This window comes from Saccostrea echinata, unplaced genomic scaffold (assembly GCF_033153115.1).
Source record: "Saccostrea echinata isolate AGI-Se365-2 ecotype Australia unplaced genomic scaffold, CSIRO_AGI_Sech_v1 ptg000002l, whole genome shotgun sequence".
Lineage (NCBI taxonomy): Eukaryota > Metazoa > Mollusca > Bivalvia > Ostreida > Ostreidae > Saccostrea > Saccostrea echinata.
Window position 1 is genome coordinate 912,479 of NW_026889751.1, and position 23,639 is coordinate 936,117.

At 34.5% G+C, this 23,639-nt stretch overlaps 3 protein-coding genes and 1 pseudogene across 3 annotated transcripts; 3 read left to right on the plus strand and 1 right to left on the minus strand.

Moving 5' to 3' along the window:
* The first annotated feature begins 1,670 nt into the window (after positions 1-1,670).
* On the plus strand, positions 1,671-7,844 carry LOC133203326 (multiple epidermal growth factor-like domains protein 6). The gene is made up of 7 exons (XM_061339136.1): positions 1,671-1,767; positions 3,661-3,771; positions 3,902-4,063; positions 4,208-4,233; positions 4,310-4,412; positions 5,722-7,371; positions 7,816-7,844. The coding sequence occupies exons 1-7, from the start codon at positions 1,671-1,673 to the stop codon at positions 7,842-7,844; spliced, it is 2,178 nt and encodes a 725-aa protein (XP_061195120.1).
* Positions 7,845-8,291: 447 nt separating this feature from the next.
* On the plus strand, positions 8,292-11,146 carry LOC133203337 (uncharacterized). The gene is made up of 6 exons (XM_061339140.1): positions 8,292-8,324; positions 9,450-9,578; positions 10,211-10,275; positions 10,343-10,411; positions 10,694-11,083; positions 11,134-11,146. The coding sequence occupies exons 1-6, from the start codon at positions 8,292-8,294 to the stop codon at positions 11,144-11,146; spliced, it is 699 nt and encodes a 232-aa protein (XP_061195124.1).
* LOC133178324 (uncharacterized) lies at positions 11,124-13,118 on the plus strand (annotated as a pseudogene).
* A 646-nt stretch (positions 13,119-13,764) lies between these two features.
* On the minus strand, positions 13,765-17,928 carry LOC133203348 (uncharacterized). The gene is made up of 3 exons (XM_061339146.1): positions 17,765-17,928; positions 14,073-14,294; positions 13,765-13,912 (listed from the first exon to the last, which is right to left on the minus strand). Exons 1-3 carry the CDS (start codon positions 17,926-17,928, stop codon positions 13,765-13,767), a joined length of 534 nt encoding a protein of 177 aa, XP_061195130.1.
* Positions 17,929-23,639: the final 5,711 nt, after the last annotated feature.

Genomic DNA, 23,639 nt, shown 5'->3' on the forward strand with positions numbered 1-23,639 from the left:
AGAATAAGAACAAAAATATATCTATTCTCCAATTTCTTCTATTATAATGAATAAACTGGCTTTGCATCGTCAAAATTCCGGAGCTTTCACGGTCTTTACTCCTCTGCGCCATCATCTGGGCTTTGCCCTGAATCTATTAAGGGTACTGAGGCGGCTTGAGACAACTTGTCCGTTTAGACATGCATTTTAGCATTTTCTACCTAAACCACAGATAGCGCTTCTTGTTAGCGTATTTTTAATTTCTTAAAAGTCTGCCCCACCGGTCAATCTGAGCAGTAGGGCTGTCATTTTGTAAGGCGTTAAAACACAATTTCACCAAGCGGTCAGGAGGTCTTCGCATCTTCTTTTGTTTGTATGTTGTTTTACGTCCCTCTCGAGAATTTTTCACTCATATGGAGACGCCACCACTTGCCGGTGGAGAGCTGCAAATTTTGTCCTATACTCGGCACTTACGGCCATTGAGCAGTGAGGGTATTCTTTGTGCCAGCACCTACTGCGACACGGGACCTCGATTTATACGGTCTCATCCGAAGGACCGTTCTCCACGTTCCACAGTGGGATTCGAACCCGCGACGTAAGGATCAACTCCTTACTTCGCGACTCTAGAGCAGACGCTCTAACCACTGCGCCACGCGGGCGACTGCATCTTCTTAACTATCCATTAGGGTATATAACTTTATTTAATCTTTTAAGACTTTTCTCTTGAAAATGGTTAAAAATGGAACGGCTAAGTATTTTTATCATTATCATTATTCATTTTATATCATGTTTTTGCATTGTATATATAGATATTGTACCTCTGAACAGTTTATATGAAATGTATATATATGTTATAAATGTATCCCATGTACTGTTATTTTGGGTTGGTGAATGAATAAACTGAACTTGCACTTGAACTTGGGCGATTATTATTGGGTTTTAATGATAATGAATTATCATTAATACAATTAATTCTACTAACTTTTTGGTTACCCAGATCACGGAATATTTACTGTTTTGAAACTATGATGAATTGAAGTTCGAGTTTGTTTTTTTACTAACTAACCACATGGTTCTTGACACAGAGATTTTTTGGGAAAGATTTAAAGAACATTCGATGCTGAAAGAATAATAAATTAAATTTATTTCAAACATGCAACTACTCTAAATTTTGAAAAAACTTATAAATCGCAAGTTATTTAGCTTTAATGCCGAGCAATTAATATTGACTGCTGATAATAGCAGTCTTGCTTCGGATGTTGCTTTTTCCTTCATTATCAGCAAAAGTGACCATTTAGGTGCTTAGGGAGTAGCTTTTTTCGTAACTTCAACAAGCATTTTGAGAGTATTGCATATGCAATGCTAGCACCCTACCGGCAAATGTTATCTGGTTCTCCTAAAAAATTGAAATGCCCGTAATTCCTTCAAAGCTTATCAATTGAATCGAAGATAGGTCTATCAATACAGTAGCGGAAAATTAATTTACTCGCAAGAATCAAATTAGAGATTGTCTTAAAAAAGATTTATTCAATTCTTTCATTAAACGAAAGTATCGTTCATTCCATTATTAATAATAAAAAATGAATTGATGATGTCCTTGATTATTAAAAGATATCTTCAATTATCGACTCTGAGATTAATGTTAATTATAGTTTATGTTAGACCGGCGCTGTATACATGTATAAGTCAACATGGGAACAGCTCTGATAGCATACATTTTTGCCGTATATCCAATCTTTTCCTTTGATCTTGTGTACTGTCTTGTACATACATTCACCATTTATACCAGTAAATAACATAAAATAAACGGTGTTATTTTATAATTAAACATGATCACTAGCTGTAGCGATTTTCCTGTGTGTTTATAACCTTGTAGTGAATTGACGGTTGAATTGGCTGTACTGATTTGCACGTGTGTGTTCAATAAGTGTAAAAATGTAGTGAGATTCATGTCGAATTTCAATAAAATTAAAGTAAAAGATATCAAAAATTCCTGTAGATACAGTGGAATCCCAAGGTTAACCTCGGTAGATTCTAGTCTTACTTTCTCTTTTTCAAGCCTCTAAATCAGTGAAGCGAGATGAAGGTAAAATTTCAAATGTAGTCAGTTGGCTGGATTTACAAACAAGGGTGTGTGTGTGTGTGTGTGTGTGTGAGAGGGTGTGTGTGTGTGAGGGTGTGTGTATGTGTGCGTATATATATATAACTTTTATTTCACATACAGTGTATAGTTCTCACTCTCAGATATATATTTTTAATTTATTTGCAGAATTTTAGACCGATCAATCTTTGAAAATTTTATCGTTACATGTAGAATTAAGACGCAGTGTCTTATTTGTTTTCTTTTGACAAAAAAATATTATAACGGCGAAAAAATGTTGTTGTTGTTTTTTTATTATTTGAAGGGTTAATTAAATATATGTAGTTCCTCAACTATTAACGTTGTAAATGAACTGTGAACAAAATGTTCAAAAACGTTTGTTAATTATGAAGAATTCCATAAGTTTATGTTGATATCTTGTCATTTGTACGATGGATCAGATAGCCCAGTGGTCACAGTTGTTTTGCCAGTAACCGAAAGGTCGCTGGATCCATCATGCGCACTCGATGTTATGTGGTGTGTCCCTGTATACGGCACATTATCTGCATCGTTTCAGTCCACTCAGCTGAAATTTGATACTGGCTTTCGAAAAAATGTATGAAAGACTCTTATCCGCTATAAGCACTACAGAAACCGTGAAAAAGCACTCGCTTAATTAGCCATGTGTGGGTTTTCAAAGGATTTAACTTTAGCTCTGTACAATGAATATTCGTATGACCGAGTTAAACCATTTAGATTCATTATTAGCAGACCTATTTTTGTATTCATATGCAGCAGAATTTATTCAAAAACTTCTACATGAGAAGAACAAAACACTTGCCGTGGCCTTCAACTCGACAGTTTGATATATCGACGACGTATTATCAATTAACAATAGTTACTTTCATTCATATGTCGACTTGACATATCCCAGTGAGCTTGAAATATAAGATACCACAGATTCTGACACATCAGTTTCTTATTTAGATATTTTACTAGAAAAAGACGTTAACGGTAACCTAACAATAAAGCTTTATGATAAACGTGATGACTTCAACTTTTCAATCGTCAACTTTCCTTACTTATGTAGCAATTAATGTACCCTTAACACCTGCATATGGAGTTTATGTTTCTCAGTTGATTCGATACGAAAGAGCATGCTCTGCGTATGAACAATTTCTAAAACGAGGCAAGCTATTGACAAACAAGTTGATGAAACAAGGATATCAACAGTCTCGTCTGAAGTCATTTTTTCGCAAGTTTTACGGTCGATACAATAACCTTGTCAGCACATACAACCTATCATTGAGTCAAATACTGACTGACGTTTTTCACACTAATTGTTAGGCCATTATTTATACACTGAACTGTCTACGAATTTTTCTGTTTTTTTTTCTCCGATCATGACAAGAAGCACACGGTGGGTGTGGCTGGACGGCAGGGGATTGTCACTCCTCCATGACACCTGATCCCACCTCTAAATTTTGAGGTCCCTGTTTGCTCTGCTCCAAATTTGTATCGTTTCATTGGACTTTGGAGATTGAATACTGTTCGTTATTTTCATATTTCATTCATCTAAATTCTCACGTTTCATTATTAAGGACAGTGTTGGAGTAATGGTACCTGTGTCTGTCACTGTGTAGTCTGTAACAAAACTTGTACAGAATGTTTGCCTGGATGGAGTGGTTCTACTAAAAACAAATGTCAAAGAGGTGAAGTGTACTTTAAATAATCAAAGTTTACAAGCAGTAAAAATATGCTTTTAAAAATTAACCACCTTAATAATGCATATTTATATTTTTTCTTTGTCTACATTATTGAATAAAACTCGGGTTTTTTCAGCTAACACTTTATATCAAGGTCATGTCGAAAATGAAATGAATTATCAAATACTTGATGGTGATGTTAATACTTCTGTAGAGGTTTCTTACGTCAATCCATTTGTAAGAGTCCAATTAAAAAGGTCTACAGAAATTGATAGAATATATATTACTCTGCGACTTCGTAAGTACTTTTTAAATACAGATTTATTTCGCAAATCCTAATTTATAACAATATTTAAACTATGCTAAGTAATTTAATGGGCCCCTAACAATCTTTATGATATGTATGGCTGGGTTATATATGATGATTATGTTTTCATTGTAGGGCAAAATACGACCTATATATTTTATGTTAAAGAAATTTTTTTTTTCCCGTAATCCTGATGTGATTTGTGACGCATTATTGCATAACGACATGGATACTAAGAAAACTGTACCAATGACGTGCAGGAATCCTCTGAAAGGAACATATCTTGAAATTGTATCTACAAGAAATACAACCCTTCAAGTGTTTGAATTTCAACATTTTGGTATGTTTATATGTAATGTACAGTTTTGTGTATATCAAATAATACATTTATCAAGGCGTTGAAGCATTTTGGTACATTAAGGACGACGGACCTAGTTCGAAATTTCGAGCCACTGCGCAGAAAACCGCGCATATGCCTTGAATCAAATTGACTTAATTATGTATTGCAAAAGAGAAAAAAAATATTAATTTTTAATTCTTTAAAAGATAATTATTCAAACATTTCCTCTCAATTTAAATATATTGTAAATATTTCGATTTATATTCATTTGTTAATTTTATAAATAAATGATTTATTTGGCCACGGTATTTTCATTGAAAATCCCCCCTAAATGTGCCCTACACCTGCTTTTGACATGCCCCTCTGAAAAATCTAAGACGATGACACATTTATTTTTTGGCATAATTTGCTGGTAAATTGTCTAGTTAACATTGTCCTTTAATATGAATAAAAATTCTATCGCAGATTTTTTTTTTCAATGATTACTCTTATACCCTACACTGGCAATTTCCCAATACTTCCTATAGTAATTATCGATTTCCATCGACAACTTTGAAACACTCCCCATTAAAAATCTACATCGATGACCATATAATTTTTTTTATTGATTTTAACGCACCAAAAGTCACTTTACCTCATATTAAAATTTGAATAAAAAATATATTGCAGAAATGAATATGGTCCGTCGTCGTTAATTCCTATCCTTGTTTTAATTAAGTTAATTACCAAACACTATTAATTATATGCATATATTCCATTTCATATAATGGATTTGCAGCTGAGCTGCTCTATTAGTTACAATTCAAAATTTAATTATATGTTTTGTGTGGGTGTACAAGTATTGGTAGCTTACACTCGGCCGTTACAGACATTTGTTTTCTTATTTCCTTAAATAATGAGTTGACAGTTAATATTTAAACTATATAAAATTAATTCAATAATATATTATCCTTATCTGCATTTTAAACTTCTCTCCAAATAGCCAAACATGTGTTTTGACATGTGTTTTGAGAAATATAAATTTTAGTTTTGCGTTGATATGAATTTCAAAATTATGTAATTAAGTTTTTTATATTATTTCATATGCTGGTAAATAAAAAGTAGCAACTAAATTTTTCAGACTTCTTCTGTATTAACTTTTACTATAATATATATATAAGAAAATAGAATTGTACGTATGTATTTTCTGTCCATCTTAGAAAGACAGTGAATAAACAAACGAGACAGGATATAAACCACAATTATATTATATACATCAAGTAATTAATAACATTAATAATTTAGTTTTCAACTTTTATTTCAATACCAGAATGTACCAGAGGAACTTACGGGAAAAACTGCAGCAGCATCTGTCAACCTGGCTGTGACAAAGAGTGTGACAAAATTACGGGAAATTGTGTTTGTCGGAAGGGTTTCTATGGAAACTTTTGTAAAGAGAGATGCTCAAAGTTTTGTAATGAAAGAGGTTGCAATTCGGATACAGGCGATTGCCTAGAATGCAAAAATGGGTTTTTTGGGAATCGATGTGAGCTAAATTGCTCAGTGGGTTGCCATGGACGTTGTGATAAGACATCCGGGTACTGTAGTTGTAAAACAGGTTTTTATAATAAGAACTGTTCTATGCCTTGTCCAACAACGTGTTTAGACAATGTCTGTACTCAAACATCAGAAGAATGTCAGTCTTGCAGTAATGGTTATTATGGTAGTCACTGTAATTATACCTGTCTTGGAAAATGCAATGGAAGTTGCGAAAAAGTGAGTGGAGTGTGTGATAATTGCTTAAAAGACTTTTATGGTAAATTTTGCAATAACACATGCTCCCCGAATTGCGACGGTGATTCATGTGATAGAAAGAATGGTAACTGCGAGCAATGCAAGAAAGGATACAGTGGATCTAAATGCAATGAAACTTGCCCAAGTAAATGCCGGCAATGTAGCCAAGATGGATACAATTGTGAAGTTTGTGAAGATGGGTATTTTGGCTCAATATGTGCTCAAAAGTGCTCCGATTCATGTGGAGGAAATGGATCGTGTGATGTTCGATCAGGTAACTGTTATTTATGCTCTACCGGATTTTACGGCATCAATTGTAATCGTAAGTGCAGTAAATATTGTGACTTACAGGGAGAATGTGATAAAGATACAGGACAGTGTGAAAGATGTGTTCCAGGGAGATATGGGCAACTTTGTTTAGAAGAATGTAGTACTAACTGTTTAAATTCCACATGTTTTAGAAATCAGACCTGTGTTCATGGGTGTAAAGATGGATGGTTTGGTGAGAATTGTGACCAGGCTTGTAGTGCTGTTACGGGAAGTTGTGCACACTGCGGTTTTATTGATGGAATTCAAAAAATACAGTGCCTTAAATGTGAGAATCCTTGGTTCCTTTTTGAATCTAAATGTTTCAAGTGTCCCGAAAACTGTTCATCGTGTGTATCAGAAGATGTGTGCACACAATGCAAAAATAACATTTTCTATGGTTCAATATGTGAAAAAAAGTGTGACAATGCCTGCATAAGTAACACGTGTGATATGAATGGAAACTGTTTATACGGATGTAATAACGGTAAATACGGCAATGAATGTGACCCGAACTGTCCTGTAGTTTGCAAATTATGCTACAATGCGTCTAAATGCTTGGAATGTGAAGATGGTTACTATGGTGAGATTTGTCAACAACGTTGTCAAGAAAATTGTAAGATATGTCATAATGATGCTATCTGTGATGCTTGTATAATGGGTTGGACTAATAGGAGAAAAAAATGCGCAAATAACAAAGGATGTTCAGAAGTTACCAGCCTCCTCGTTTGTGGTTACTGTGATCATGGATTTTACGGAACTCATTGTGAGAAAAAATGCGATCATTGTAACAATTCATCATGCGATGCCTATGGAAAATGTGGCATAGCCTGTAAGTCAAACATAAACTCTGAGCAGTGTGCTGATTCAAAGGAATCTGGTATGTTCTTACCTTTTCAAAGCATGAATTTGATGTTCTGTTGCGTTTCTTTTAATCTATCTAAGACAGTATTTTTGGTTTACAAACAATCTAATATAAGTAATCTGTATCTGTCCAGTCACTATTCCTGACAGAATTTACAGCTCTATATCAGATTTTGAAAGAAAAGTACCCAAAATGAGAATAGATAATTTAGAGAGTTATCTTATCTATAACGTCTTTTTTCTTGATTCTGCATTATTTTGATTTAAGAGTTTTGAAAACAGTGAAAAGTTCTCGATGTATTAAAAAAAACCAAATAGACCAACAATCTCTCCTTTAATGTCGTCAATAAATACTGCAAAAATATGAAAATTCTATGGAACGGGTATTATGTATAAATATTTAATATCATTATATTTTTCTCATAAAATTTCTGTATTAACATTGCTTTGTATATTTAAGGAACATTGTATATAGTGACAGTCAGATAGTAAATATTTAGACAATGTCTTGCGGTTTAAATACATTTTTTGCCATTAAAAATGAAATATTCACTCTATGAAGAACACGGAAGCCGTCAACGCTGTTCATAATTTGTCGTTTCAAGCTTTTAAGGTATGTACATGTAAATTTACGACAGTAAACAGGGATTTGTAGTAGTAAAAGTATACTTTTTAGTAGTATGAAGACTTAATAACATCAGAAAGGACACTTTAAAAATGAACTCAAACTCCAGAGGGGCTTGAGTTATCCAAAATGTTAACACCCGAAATTATATTAGGTTATAAAAAGATCTCTAGAAATAAAAAAAAATGCAGCTTATCTTGAAAATGTCTATATATTCAAAGATATTAAGTGTTAATTGCCGGATCATTTTTTAAGACGAAGAAATAATGAGTGATGTTCCGCAGCCACATTGGTATCTTATCTATAAAGAGATGTCGCTCTTTTTGTTTCCGAAGGAATCCAAGGTAAGTTTCACACGACCGGTAATGAATGAGTTCATTGGTTACCTTTGAAAGGTGACACGAATTAAATCTTCGTCGGGAACATTTTCTCTTGGTTTGTATATTACGGTTATTTAGTTTTGGTTATATTTTGATAATTATTTTTAATGGCACAAAATGTTAAATCCTTTCCCTAATATAGTTAATTTCTTGGGCTGTTTTCGATAAACCATGTACTTGACGTACCTGTTTACATGAATTCGTACTTTTGTTTTTAAAGTGTCTGCGAAGTCAAAGTACAAGTTCAGTTTAAATGATGCATTTTTATTAATAAAATATACGTCGAAGGTTTCATTTTAATGCGATCCCTTATAAGCAAGAAATAGGCTAAAATGTACGATTTTCGAAAATTCACGCCTTTACGATCTCGAAAGCGAGGCTAAGATGGAGCGGACGGAAGTGACGTCTTAACACATCAGCTGGCGCTTATGAATGAAGGATTACAACGTACATCGTGTGTTTATTTAGCGTACAAATGAGTGGTAAAAGCAAGGGACGTATGTGTGTAGTTGCAGGGTGTAGTAAGAGACAATCGGACAGTGTATCGGTGCATATTTTTCCCAAAGAAGAGCGACTGAGAGCTGCCTGGACTAGATTTGTTAAGCTCACTAGGGCAGACTGGACTGGGCCATCGCAGTATACTGTGATATGCAGCGAACATTTCAATATATTTACATTTCCGAATATTTTTCCTTAAGATTCTTTGCAAATTCGAATACTGTTCATTTTCTCATGAACTACCATGGATGAGCATGAATATCTCCATTGTTACGTCATAATAACGTACTTGACGTCAAAACTATAGTGCAAACTGTTTTGCTTTAAAAATGACAGTTGAATGGCTTTATTTGTGGCGACTCATTAAAAAAATAATATAAACATAAGAAATGAATTTAATTTTTGAAAATTCATGAGGTACATGAACTACAACGCTTCACGCCGGCATATTTATCATGAAGCGCTAACGCGCGAAGCGTGAAGCGTCGTAGTTCATGTCCTCATGAATCTTCAAAAATTAAATTCATTTCTTAAGAAGACTGCTATGAAGCACAGCATTCTTTTATGAAAGAGTTTGGATTCTCATCGAAGAAACGACTACGTCCAGGATCCATACCTTCCGTCTACCCGAAGCGAAAACGGGACGATCTCAACGAGGCATTTCTGGAGACCCCTCGTGTTTCAGACCGCCTTGTTCCTATAAAGCGTGAGGCAAACAGGGTAAGTCCATTAAGTAGTCTCTGATTAAATACAAATTTGCAATTATAAAATATGGAATAAAACACGATATCGAATACAAATGATTATTTTTATTTTAGTTCGAATTTCCTCGTGAAAATCTGTAACCTTGAAGCTAAGCCTGGGTTGCTGAGTAAATTAGAAATGACAAAATATTACAAAGTTTAGAGGGTAGTTTTTTGTGAGCATGGTTCAAGTGTATTTTGCATAAATCACCACCTTACAGATCTATAATATACCGATATATTTGGGTAAAGCTGAAAGAATAATGTATGTTTTAGAAAAGGAAAATCCCAAACAAATAATTGAAATGCAGTTTTCTATTTTCAATTTGCCTTCACTGCAATAAAATTGGATGGTTGAGTCTGTCAATAAAATTTTCATACCATCTAAAAATAGCAAAAGACTTGCAGAGAAAAGGGTACGGGTCCTAGGCCCCAAGTGATACTATATGTTTCTGCATATGAAGGAAGACTACAATAAATATTCAACTTTTTTAAAAACATTTGTATAACTTTAAATAAGAACATAATTTTTTTTATGTTTTAGAATTTCATAATACCTTTTATTAATGAGTAGTCCTAAATTTCTGATTGTTTAAATATTACATGTAGGTATTAGCGGAATACCTAAAGGCAAATCAAGTCACTGATACTAGAGGTGATGTTCCAAGTTCCCAGTGTGTACGAAAACCAGCTGTGACCCATGACTCTTTTAGTAGTGGTTAATCTGTGAGTACATCCAAGTGACAGTGAGGTTGCCTCCATATATGAACCATGTGGATCCAGCTCAGACGAATCTCGATGTGAAATTGAGTAATTTTTTTATTTTATTGATGGATATTAGATATTACCATTACTTAGATAGCAAAATTTCAATACCGTAGTTCGGATTAAATTAGTTCAAAGTGAATGAAAAGCCTCAATTATTTCTCTGATTATAACTGTACACTCAATAGGTAAACACCTATTTCATGTCATTATTCAAAAGACTGGTTATTTGATTTATAATATTCCAAAAAAAAAAAAAATAATAATAAAGGTGCAATATTGGTTCGATGGCATATTTATGATTTATAAAATTGGTTTTATCTTTAGGAGTGGAACATCAAGTAATCCCCTAGAGGAGAGGAAGTTCATTGTGAGCAGGTCCCAGCTCCTGGATTTGTTCAACACCTGCAAGATATACCATCGTTATGCCAAAGCAGATGTGCAGCAAGTAATTGGGACCATGGTCAGGATTGCTGCTGAGTGCATGTTTTGTGGATACTCCTGGCAATGGTGCAGTCAACTGTCCATTGGAACCATACCATCTGGGAACCTCGCCTTGTCTGCCAGCATCCTATTCTCTGGGGCCCTGACAGCTAAGGTTCTCCGTGTCCTGAAGTGTATGGGGGTTGCCATCATTTCTACTAGAACCTTCCTCACCCACCAATCCTCCATTTTGTTTCCGTCCATAGCCCGTGTATGGGACAATCAACAGAAAGAGTATGTTCAGAGATGCCAGCTGAAGGGACAACCCCTTGTCATTGGTGGAGATGGTCGGGCTGATTCTCCCGGTCATTCTGCCAAGTATGGCTCCTACAGCACCATGGACTTGGACACTGGCACCGTCATTGACATACAGCTAGTTCAGGTACAAAAGAGTGCAATAATTCATCAAGTTTACATAATCAATGTTTCTCTGTATTTATGAATTTTGTGTAAGTTATTGGGCTTCTTTTGAACATTTAGTAATTTGTTATAATGCATATAAATATGGCCTTCTTGATGTATTTGTTATTTATAAAATAAAGCATTTCACTATCATTTACAGAGCAACGAAGTGAAGAATAGTAATGGTATGGAGAAAAGAGGACTGGAAAGGGCTATACAGTGGCTACAAGACCAAGAACTACAAGTGGGAACCATCGTTACAGACAGACATCTACAAATTCAGAAATGGATCAGAGAAAACTTACCAAACACAAAACATTATTATGATGTCTGGCATGTAGCTAAAGGTTTGTATACATATAAATTTACATGTGTATTACCATTGTTTGATTATTTTGTTTTATCACAGTATATGTTTTTTTCAGTATTGTTTCAATTTTTTTATAACACTTTTAAAAAAGTAAAGGATGCATGTAATAGACTTTCACTTTAGTTTTGCTTTTATTTTCCTTTATTCAAATCTAGACTTCCTTTTATTATTTATCACAAATATTTCAGGTTTAAAGAAGAAAATTGTTGCTGCATCCAAGTTGAAGGACTGTGCAGATCTGGTGAAGTGATGCAAGAGCCTGACCAATCACCTGTACTGGGTCGCAGCCTCCACACCAGATGGTGATGGGGAGGTGATGTGGGCCAAATGGGAGTCAGTGGAAAACCACATCCACAATGTTCACACAGGGCACAACGCTCTGTTTCCAACATGTGCTCATGGCGACCTTGAAGCCGATGGGCAGAAGAAAAAGTGGTTGAAGTCAGGTAAATATTCCACATATTTATTTACATTATTATTTTAAACTTCATGTCTAAAATAATGAACTAATTGCATTGCTCTGCTAACTTATTATTGATTATTGATAAATACCACAATATTTCAAGGATCTTTGTAGTGCTTACTTTGCCTTATTGGCTGAATCTCAAATGAAATCTTAGTTTTTGTAGTAAAAATAACTTTCTTTTTATATTCAATAGGATCAAAAGCCAGTGAGAAAATATCAGATCTGATACTCTCCAAACAGATGCAGAAAGACATCCCAAAGCTTTCCCCCTCTTCCAGACTTCCCAGATTGAGGCATTTCACAGCAACATCAACCATTTTGCCCCTAAGATGATTTCATTTTCATACCATGGCATGTATTGCACGTAAGCATTCACAGAAAGCTGCATTATTTTTTTACCATACTTGTTCCCCCTTTTATCTTTATTATGTTTGATTGTAAGATTTCAGTTATGTACTAATTGCATAGAAGTACAATCATTTACTATAAAAAATGTGTATTACATTACAGACTGATGATTGCTGCTATCCACTACAATGAAAATTCATCTAGGGCTCATGCCGTTACCAGAGATGGTGATCTGCAATACAAGATCAGCTTCCCAAAATTCAAACAGGGTGACTACAGTATACGGAAGTTAACAGTGGAGCCTATATATTGTACATATTACAAATTCACTCTTCTATTGATCTCGACACCTCAAATATCAATTACAAAAAGTCAGAGCTTATCACTGTTTATTTTTACATAACAGTTAACTGTACTGTACACTGAAATTGTAAAAATGCAAGTTACAGTGAAAATTAGGAGAACTGTTTCACATAATGTCTCTTGTCTTTCAAATTCCAGGATATACATCCACACTGATGAAGGAGACCTTGAAGTCAGCAACTGAGACAACACTGGAGCCCATTATCTGTCTGCCATCACTGAAGCCACCACCTCTCTGCAGCGCATTTGTGCACCCTGAGAAAGAAGAGGCAGTATGTCATTTCAGGTCTCGTTTTTCGAAGAAGGAAACTACTGTTTGAAAGACTGAGCTGGATGTAAAGCCATTATAGAAAATGACATTCTGGATCAAACACTATACCTTAGAAGTAGACTAAACGATGGCATGTATATATATATGTATATATTTTTATATATTGTAAACTGTCATATACATGTATGTGTATTATTTTGTATTGAATTTTTGTAGATCCATAGAACTGAGAGTGTATATACCCCTCCTCCCCCCTGTAAAAATTAATTTAAATGGGAACATGAAAGCAGGGTCCACGTCCCGTTCCTGGGTGCAAATTAATTTTTGTAGCTGATGCTTTCCTTTTTTTTAAAAGTTTACAGTGAACATAAAAATTTTTACAGAAGTTTAAATCAAATATGTAAATTTTTTTGTATTAGATATTGTAACACACAAAGAGTATTTCTTTTAAAAAATATGGATTTCCTGAGCAGTTCATTTATAATAAACAAATTAAAGCAAAGGGAACAAAAGGAGTCAATACCCCATTAATAAATGGATATCAGAATTTTATGGCTGATGTTTTCCCTGTCCTTTTCTTAAAACAATTATTTTTTTTATGAATTTCAAGAATGCATATATTCTTTTCTGAATTGTATTATGTTGAATATACTGACACACAAAATAAATATGTTTTTACACATACCGTACCAGTGTTAGTGTAGAAAGCCTGTGTAGCCCTCTGATGGAAAGGAAGATCTTATCTCCTGGACAGCACATGCTGGTAGGGGAACTCTAACATTCCTACCAAGGCAGCCCCAGCACCAACGCACAAGTTGTCTATATGCTGTATATCTATTCCTTCTGTAAAGAGAGATGTTTGTTTTTACTAGGAACACCAGATAATTTCACATTGTAACATTGAGTGTGTGAAATGAAAATTTATTATGTCATTTCAAATTATGGATTATGCATGTATCACTTTGAAGTAAAAAATAAATGTAAAATAAAAATACTATCTTACTCCTCACTGCTGGTCTGTAACTCTCCATACTGTGCACGGTACTGGTAGTACGCAGTCTCAAGCACATACACATCTAGGCACACTGAAGAAAAACCTGGATGTTCAGTAATGCAGGAGAGCTTCTTGTCAAAGGAATCCTTTTTGCTGTTGACACGGTCAATCTCGCAGCAGCAAACACTCTCCCTTGGTGTAGGCATGTGGACACAGAAACCACATGTACACCTAAAAGAATTATCAGATATTTTAGATTTTTTTTATTGACTAAAATTGTTAAATTAAATTGATTGATACAAATAATGGCAATTCAGTCTAGAAATAGCATCTATATCATTCATTTTCCCTTTTAGTCTGAAATCAGTGGAGGCAGTCATATTATTTATGTGCGATTAGGTGGGAAAAGAATTTGTGCATGTTAATAATAAAAATAAACTGGGGGGGGGGGGTGCATATCGTCCACCATCTGCTCCCTTCTGCTGGGCGGAGGATCTGGCTAGAGAAATAAATTGTGCCTCCTGCTGTGACGATGCAGAAATTATCTTAACAGGTGATTTTAATATAGACTTATTCAAAGAACCCCCACAAAGTTGGACATATGCTTTAGAAGATCGAGTTTGGTTTTTCACAATTAATTACAGCACCAACCAGAGTAACTAATACCTCAAGTACCCTAATAGATCACTTTTACACCAATAAACCAGATAACATGTGTGAAGTGAATGTACCTTTTATAGCCATCTCTGATCACTACCCAATATGTGCCACTAGAAAAACTAAATGCATGCAGCAAAAAGGAAAACACATAGAAATTCAGTATAGAGATTTCAAAAAGTTTGATGAAAATAAATTCCTCCAAGACTTAAAAGATGTAGACTTTAACAATTTCCTCCAGATGCATGACCCTAATGAAATACTAACTGAATTCTACGAATTATTTAATAGCGTACTTGACCAGCATGCACGAGTTAAAACCAAACGAGTAAAGAGTGAAATCCGTCCTAAATGGATGACACAAGAAATAAACGATGCTAGACACTTACGTGACTCTTACCACAAAGAAGGAGATATGGAAAACTATAGACTTTATCGGAACAAAGTTAGTCTTCTTATAGATAAATCAAAATCTTCATACTATAAAACAGCGATTGAACAGAGTTCAAATCCCAAAGAAATGTGAAACTATCTTAATCAATTAACATGTAATTCAAATATCCAAATATATTACGTAATTTTGTTAGGTCTAAGCTTGATGATGAAACTTTTTTAGTATTCATCTAATTGAGGAAAGTGAAGTTTTTAACATGTTAAATTCTCTTAATATCAATAAATCAGCTGGCGTTGACTTTATTGGACCGCGTCTTTTGAAAGTCGCATCTAAATATACATGTAAACCTATAACTCATCTTAATATTAACGCTAGCATAGTAAGTGGTATTTTCCCGACAAATTTAAAACAAGCCAAAGTAACACCTATTTTTAAGAAAGGTGACAAAGCTGACCCGAATGATTATCGTCCAATTTCTATTCTACCGACTATATCTAAATTGATAGCAAAACATGTAGCTAAGCTAATACAAAATTTCACTAATGAATTTAATCTACTAACACAATCCCAGTCGGGGTTTAGAGAACTCCATTCGTGTCAAACTTCACTTACAAAACTAACAGAAAGTTGGCTTAATGCAATGGATCGTGGTGAACTAATCGGTATTACATTTATAGATTTTATTAAAGCATTTGATTTGGTGAATCATAATATTCTTCTAGAGAAATTAACCCATTACAAATTTGACCATACAGCTATAAAGTGGTTTAAGTCATATCTTTACGACAGGACCCAGTGTGTTAAATTTGGAACATGTGTCTCCAATATTCTACCCGTCACAGCAGGAGTACCACAGGGCTCAATTTTGGGTCCACTTTTATTTTTATTGTACATAAATGACCTTCCATTACATGTAAACAATTCAAATATTGATATGTTTGCTGATGATGTAACTCTGTATTCTAATAATCATAATGCAAGATGTTTAGAAAATACACTAAATTCAGATCTCTGCGAGATTGAGAAATGGTGTGCTCAAAACCAAATGGTATTAAATGTAGACAAAACAAAATGTATGCTAATGGGGACACAGCAAAGAAAATCAAAACTAGATAATCCAAATTTACAACTTTATGCCTCAGACAAAACAATTGAAATGGTTGAAACTGAGAAACTTCTTGGTGTACATATTGATGATAAGTTACAGTATGCAAATCATATTGATTCAGTTTGTAAAACCATAAACTATAAGTTATTTACTCTACGTAAGATAAAAAAATGTCTTCCCCTACATACCAGAAAACTATATTACAATGCTTATATTCTACCATCTATTAACTATTGTTTGACTATTTGGGGTAATGCCCCCAAGCAGGACATGGGTAGACTATTTAAATTACAAAAAAGGGCAGCCAGAATTATTCTTGACGCAAGTCCTGATTCTTCTTCTAAACCACTGTTTGAGAAACTTGGATGGTTAACAGTTTATGAGCTAGTTGATCTATACAAATACATATTATTATACAAAATTTTCAGCGGAATGACTCCCGAATATCTTTGTAATTTATTTGAATTTCACTACTCAGCTTCTTATAATCTGCGATCTGAAACTAATTATGACCTTAAATTACCTAAGTTCCGTACAAACTTATTCAAGACCTCTTTTCAGTACTCAGGTGTGCACCTATGGAATAAACTTCCCCAGCACATAAGACTCTCTCAATCTCTACGAGCATTTAAGTGTAATGTAGAAAATTACATTATCAGCTGTCGTACAATTATTTGAGCACAGTAAGATTTTGATATCCTATCTACAATTAATGTGATTGTTAGTTGTACGTACATATTATCAGACATGGACACTCTATTCATAATTTTGTGATTGTAATTCCTTAAGACTATATCTGTTTTATGTTGAATTGTATATTTACATGTGTACTTGTTTATCTTTGTAATTGATATATAGAAGGCCCTGGGGAAGAATAGTGCATGCACTAACCAGGTTACCTTCTTTAAACAAAGTTTTATTATTATTATTATTATTAATTTATTCACTTGCCCTTTTTACCTTTTTACAGGGTAACATACATAATACTAGAGACAAAATTATTAATGTGTATGAAAATACATTGTCCTTTTTATCTTGTCATCAGACTCCCCCAGCATGAAGTGGCACATATTTTTTTTTAAATTTTATTTTAATATCTTTTTCATCTTTTAATTGCACAGTTAAAATGTATTTTTATGTCTGGGATAACTCCAGGGCACCTACATTTCAGTTATTTGACCAATCTGAAATATCTTAGCAGGACTTGTACATGAACAGAGGAATGGAGTAAATTCGGATTAAGAGGGAAAACGGACGATTGTTTCTAAACATAAAGCACTAGTTTAAAAAAAAAACATGGACAATTTATAAAAAAAAATTTTGTCTGCCAATATGGAGAGAACATCCAAGTTTCGTGAAGTCAGATACAGTATTTCTTTTTTACCATACTAATCGTGCCGATAGTCTATGGTTATCAGTTATAGGGATACAACAGAATTTCGATAGAATTTCGATGTGTACTTTTTCAAATTTTTTGTCACAGAAATGTTTCAATATCAAGTGCAATAATTCTATCATAAATAAATGAAAAAAAATAAATACCAGTCGGTGTTGCCTAATCTTTGCTGTTCCTCATCGCTCCCCCCCCCCCCAAGCGAGGAGTTCTGCTCGTCCGATTCGGAAGCATTGGGCTCGAACTGGTAAGGAACGATGTCTTGTATGTCTTCCCCATCGGTATCGTAAAGAGAGGATACGTCAAAAGACATATTCAGTCCGATATCAGAGGAGCTTGACGATCTTCTATTGCTTACATTATCACTGGCCATTTTGAAACTGATGTGTTGTGACGTCACAGGCTCCAATTGCTATTTATAGTAAAAGCGGAAGTGCCGTTGATTGGTTTTCGGCAGGTGCGAAAATAAGCAACTTTGACCGCGGATAACTCGCTTATTAAGGCACGTAGAAAGGTGAAACTTTCGAATAATTTTTTTATTAATAAAAATGCATAATTTAAATTGAACTTGTACTAAGACTTCGCAGACACTTTAATTTAGGCGTAGGTTTCTTTTTTTAAGAGAAAACCTTACCACCTTTTCTCTTTCTTTCATTATGATAGAAATAAGTAACAAGCTTTTTGGATTGATGTTACTGCTGTACTAGGCACTCAGAGCCACTGAGCAGTACGAGGGTTCTTTATCGTGCCAACGCCTACCGTGACACGGGGCCTCGGTTTTTAATGTGTCATCCGAAGGACCCTGCAAAATATGAAAATCAGTATCTTTTCTCATCCTACTTAAAAAAGATATAATTAAATTGTTTGAAATATGAACATAGATAATATTAAAATTATTCAATATTTAAGCATTAGCATTTGTATATTCAGTAATGAGTATCAGATTACACACATATTCACAAACTTTACACAATACAGACACAAACATAAACCTATGAAACAAAAACAAACTCCTGCAGTTAAAAGGTGCTCAGCGGTATTTTATATGTTTGCAAACCTTTCATACAAAATATAGGTTTGAAAACATTGATTTCAATATGCACTTTAAGATATGACTGTAAGTCTGGTGTGAACACGTAAGGAGGATTTGCTGGTATAAGCAATTCGGGTAAAATTTAGCTGATGCAACATTGATATTAACTGAAACTTTCTTATGTATGAAATATAGAGATAACGAACAGTATTCAAGCTCTAAGTCCATTAAAACAATACAAATCGGGAGTGGAGCAAACACGAACCTCCAAAAACATCAGAGGTGCGATCAAGTGCCATGGAAGAGTGAGCATTCCCCGCCAACCGGTCCCATCCGCCGTGTGCTCCTTGTCATGATCGGAAATAACAGGAAAAAACGTCTACAATTCAGTGTGTAAACAATGGCTTAACAATTATAGTATGAAAAACGTCAGTCAGCGTATGACTTAATGATAGATTATATTTGCTGACAAGGTCATTGTATCGACTATATATAGAACTTACTAAATGATGACTTTAAACGAGACTGTTGCTATTCTTGTCTCATCAACTTGTTTGTCAATAACTTACCTCGTTTTAGAAATTGTTCATACGTAAAGCATGATCTTGCGTACGAATCAACTGAGAGATATAAACCCCGTGTGCAGGTGATGAAGGTAAATTGCTGCATAAGTATGGGAAGTTGACGGTTTGAAAAGTTAAAGCCATCACGTTTATCATTATACAGTTAAAGTATATCATTGAGGGAGTCAGCAAGATTCCAGTTCCCCAAGAGCAAGTCTTTTTCCCGAGGCGTTTGCGATACAAACAAGAAATTTGAAAAAGTTAAAATCAATACTGTAACAATGTTTAATTTTAATTCAAGTATCCAATTTTGTAACAGGGATAAATAAAAAATCATAACAACAGAATTTATAACAGTCATTAAAAAATTCCATTTTATCATTAAATAATTTAGTTCATTGTCTGAGCAGCAGCTACTTTGTAAAATTGAAGGTAGCATTGCAGTTAGCCGATTTTACAAAGTTACGTAATCTGTCTAGCTCTCAGTGCACATCAGTTTACCATGTTTAGTGGCATAACATTTCCCGTTTGAATTAGGCCCCGTCTCCTTATATGATGCATTAACATAGCTGTGTTATGAATATTTATGAGTTAATTTGTAACACATTGGAATTTTTCAGATGATTCAAAGAAATTGCATAGTGTTCCGAATAGGTGTGTATCAGTTCATCAGACTGTTACACCTTTTTGCAGGAATCAGTCCTTTTACGGTGATTTTCAGGGAATCGGCAAAATACATCGATTTACTCATTTATAGTGAAAAATCAGTAGAGGTATAATAAAAAGCTTTGTTGTTAGATAACCATTAACGTTTTTTCTAGTAAAATATCCAAATATGAAACAGATGTGTCAGACTCTGTGGTATCTTTTATTTCAAGCTCACCGGGATATATCGTATCGACATAAAAACGGAAATAACCATTGTTAATTGACAATACGTTGCCGATATATCTAAATGTCGAGTTGAAGGCCACAACAAGTGTTTTCTTCTTTTCACTTATAAGATTCTGAACAAATTCTGCTTCATATAGTCTGCTAATAACTGGGCGCAATTGGTACCCATTGAAATTTTAATAGATTGTTGGAGGACCTGGTCTCCAAAAACCACATAGATATTGTCAATCAGAAACTCAGGCATCTTTTTAATATCAACTTCAGAGTACTTGTGTGTACAATCAGATTGATTTTTAACAAAATAATTTTGCAAATGACCAATGACAAGGGAGGTAAATTTACGAGTTCCATTTTTATTGAAAAAGCAGCTGTCAAAAAAATTTTGCAAATGACCAATGACAAGGTAAGTAAATTTACGTGTTCCATTTTGTTACTTTGCAATCTGTTACTGACTTGAATTTCGTTCTTTTTGCTTTTGAGGGGACTGTGAATGGCTCACCCTGATTGTTTTTTTTTTTTCGCCATATCCTTTAAACATATTTGGTGTGGTTTTTTTTCATGAAAGGCTTTATATATCTATATCAGTTTTTTTAAATGATGCAAATTCTTTCTTTTCCTCTTCATGAAAGCTCATTGCGGCCTTTTTGACTGTTTAATACCCTCACTATTATGTTTTTGGTTCCAACGGGAGAGCATATATTTGCACACTGAACATTGGAATACACAGTCCGAATGTATTGCAGTGAGGTGTTGCTCTGCCTGTAGCTGACACGTGACTTCACGACCATCGCCCAAAGTACACTTGTACCTGCAATGTATGAAATTCACAAAATGGAGTACATATCGACAAATCATGTTCATAAAAAATGTAAATATCGTAATTTCCCTAGGCATATTTATCAAAATAAATAATAAATAAATAAAATAAAAATAAGAATACCAAGTGAAAAAAAATTGTCAAATATTCCTATTATTTAGCATCTGATTTGTTTATTTTCATCATCTTATAATTTCAGTCTACTGTGGTGCAAGATGTCTCCTTTGTGCTTGAAAGACTTTTTAACTTTGTATTGCAGATCCTTTATTCTTTGAATGACTTCATATGGGCCAGGCCTGTACTTAAACTGATTTCTGGATAGGCCTATGAGGGAGATAATCCTTACTTTTGAAATAAGAGTAAAACATCCAACCTTGATCTCCTTCAGAATACTAGTAAATGTTTCGATGTATCTGTATTCATGTAAGTTAACTTCATTTATTTCTTGCAAAATTGTCAGTGACTCTTGTCTATCTTTCTTGACAAATTACAAGCAAGCTCAGTTATGTTTTGATTTATTTCAGGTTCTGGTCTCCCTAATACTAAATCAATTGGCAAGGTTACGAGGCGACCAAACACCATTTCACAAGGACCCGACCCAGTAGATTCGTGGACTGAGGATCAATAGACAAGCATTAAAATGGGTATCAATTCATCCTAATTTTTCTGATATTCATCTACAGAAACAAAAACAGATAACAATGTTTTCAATAGTTTGGTTTGCCCTCTCAATCATGCCGTCCGAGGTCATAATGTTAATCATATACGGTACCAATTTTTGATGCACCAAATACAAGCATTTCGACAAATTATGTCTCTTCAGAGATGCTCACGCCCGAAACGTTGGAAATCCCAAACCAGAGCTATGCATGAGGGAGATAATCCTTACTTTTGAAATAAATTCCTAAATCTTACCACAGCAATTCAATATCTATCCGTATTTTCAAGCTAGTACGGAAGTACTTAGCTACTGGGCTGAGAGACCTTGGGGGACAAACAGTCCACTTATATCATAATTGTTACTTTTACTGTTTCACTTTTTGTTGTATTTTCAATTTGATTTGTAAGGATATCATGTGACAGAGCAGATTTACCGTCAGATCTGGTAGAAACAGTTTTACAGATGATATTCTCATAACACAATTTTTTGAGAGGACAATTATATCGTCAAGGTACACTAAACAGATTTATCATAACAAATTGAATAGAACTTTTTCCATGAGCCTCTAGAAAGCTGCACCGGCATTGAACAAGACAAAAGACATTTTATGAAACTGTCAGTGCCCACCCCAGGTATCGAAAAAGCTGTTATAGGAATGTCTGCTGGAGCAATCACGACTTGCCAGTATCCGCTTTCTAAATCTATCATTGAAAACCACCTAGACCCTGATAGTGCATGTAGTGAAGAATCAATTCTAGGGACTAGATAACTGTCTTTTATTGTGATATCATTCAGTTTTCTATAGTCAATGCAAAATCTGATCGACCCATCTTTTTTTTTTTTTACTAAAACTATGGGGGTGCTCTATGGGCTACTGGATGTTTCATTTACCCCTTTATTTAACATATCTTTCATATTATTTTTAGCTTTTGGCATTTTGGCTAAAGGAATGCGTCGTGGTAGTTGTTTTATTGGGGATGCGTCTTCTGTGTTAATCTTGTGTTATACCAAGTTTGTCAACAAACCCCATGTCAGAAGAGGTTATTGAAAAACTTCCTTGATACTCTCTTAATATTTGCTGTTACTTCCTTAAAAATAGACTTCAAATGCTCCGGAAAATGTCCATTGTTTTAATTTCTTGCATTTATCACCATATTGTGATAATTGCCTTTGATACCAGCAAGGGCGATTACTCGAACGTTCTTGGTAAAACAATCTTGAGACTGAATTTTACATAAGTAGATTACGCAATGTAATCAAGCACTTAATGAAAACGATTTTCATAGACAATCTGTCGAAAAAGCTAGAGGGGCAGACATGTCGCAAAATTTCACCCACCCACCCTTCCCTGAAATATGTGAATAGATTTTTGCTGCTTTCTCATCTGTAAGTACTGTCACGGTAGCTCAGTCGGTAGAGCGCTCGCTCCATGATTGGGAGGTCGTGTGTTCGAATGACGGCTGCGACTGACCTAAGTCAATAAAAAAGGTAGCAACTGTTCCTTCACCAAGCGCTCGGCACATTGGAGTAAGAGTTGTGGGACCTTCGGATGAGACCTTAAAAACCGAGGGCCCGTGTCACAGCAGGCGTTGGCACGATAAAGAACCCTCCTTGCTAAATGGCCTGAATGTCGAGTAAATGTCTAAATTTGAAGTCCTTAACTGGTTTATGGTGACCTCTCTATATGAGTGAAAAATTCTCGAACGGGACGTAAAACAACTATCAATCAATCAATCAATCTCTTCTGTATTTTCAGTAACGGAAGCCTATGCTTACATTAAAAGAGATGTGTATGTGATACACCCTAGCGTTTGCATTCATTAGCAAGATAAAGAAATGGTCATTTTGTTTATGGTGGGACCATTCTGTGTCTATTGGGCATTTTCTGTTGAAGTGTCAAGGATTCAATCCTCAATTTTATTGGACATTCCCAAGGTGTAAAACATAATCACTACTTCAGTGACATTTACGTACAGTGTTACTTTTAATTAGTATCGCAAGCAATATAGCTTGTAAGCATATATTGAAATTTTCTAGGTTTAGGATTGCGGTAAAG

Bases quoted from the DNA above. Each gene is read 5' to 3' on its own strand.
- LOC133203326 (XM_061339136.1), top strand. From the start codon at position 1,671: ATGGGAACAGCTCTGATAGCATACATTTTTGCCGTATATCCAATCTTT. The intron at 1,768-3,660 runs GTAAATAACATA...TTCATTATTAAG, and splicing joins TACATTCACCATTTATACCA to GACAGTGTTGGAGTAATGGT. The intron at 3,772-3,901 runs GTGAAGTGTACT...GGGTTTTTTCAG, and splicing joins TAAAAACAAATGTCAAAGAG to CTAACACTTTATATCAAGGT.
- LOC133203337 (XM_061339140.1), top strand. From the start codon at position 8,292: ATGTCGCTCTTTTTGTTTCCGAAGGAATCCAAG. The intron at 8,325-9,449 runs GTAAGTTTCACA...TTCTCATCGAAG, and splicing joins TGTTTCCGAAGGAATCCAAG to AAACGACTACGTCCAGGATC. The intron at 9,579-10,210 runs GTAAGTCCATTA...TATTACATGTAG, and splicing joins TAAAGCGTGAGGCAAACAGG to GTATTAGCGGAATACCTAAA.
- LOC133203348 (XM_061339146.1), bottom strand. From the start codon at position 17,928: ATGTCTTTTGACGTATCCTCTCTTTACGATACCGATGGGGAAGACATA. The intron at 14,295-17,764 runs GTATTTATTTTT...TAATTCTTTTAG, and splicing joins AGATTAGGCAACACCGACTG to GTGTACATGTGGTTTCTGTG. The intron at 13,913-14,072 runs GTAAGATAGTAT...CTCTCTTTACAG, and splicing joins TTACAGACCAGCAGTGAGGA to AAGGAATAGATATACAGCAT.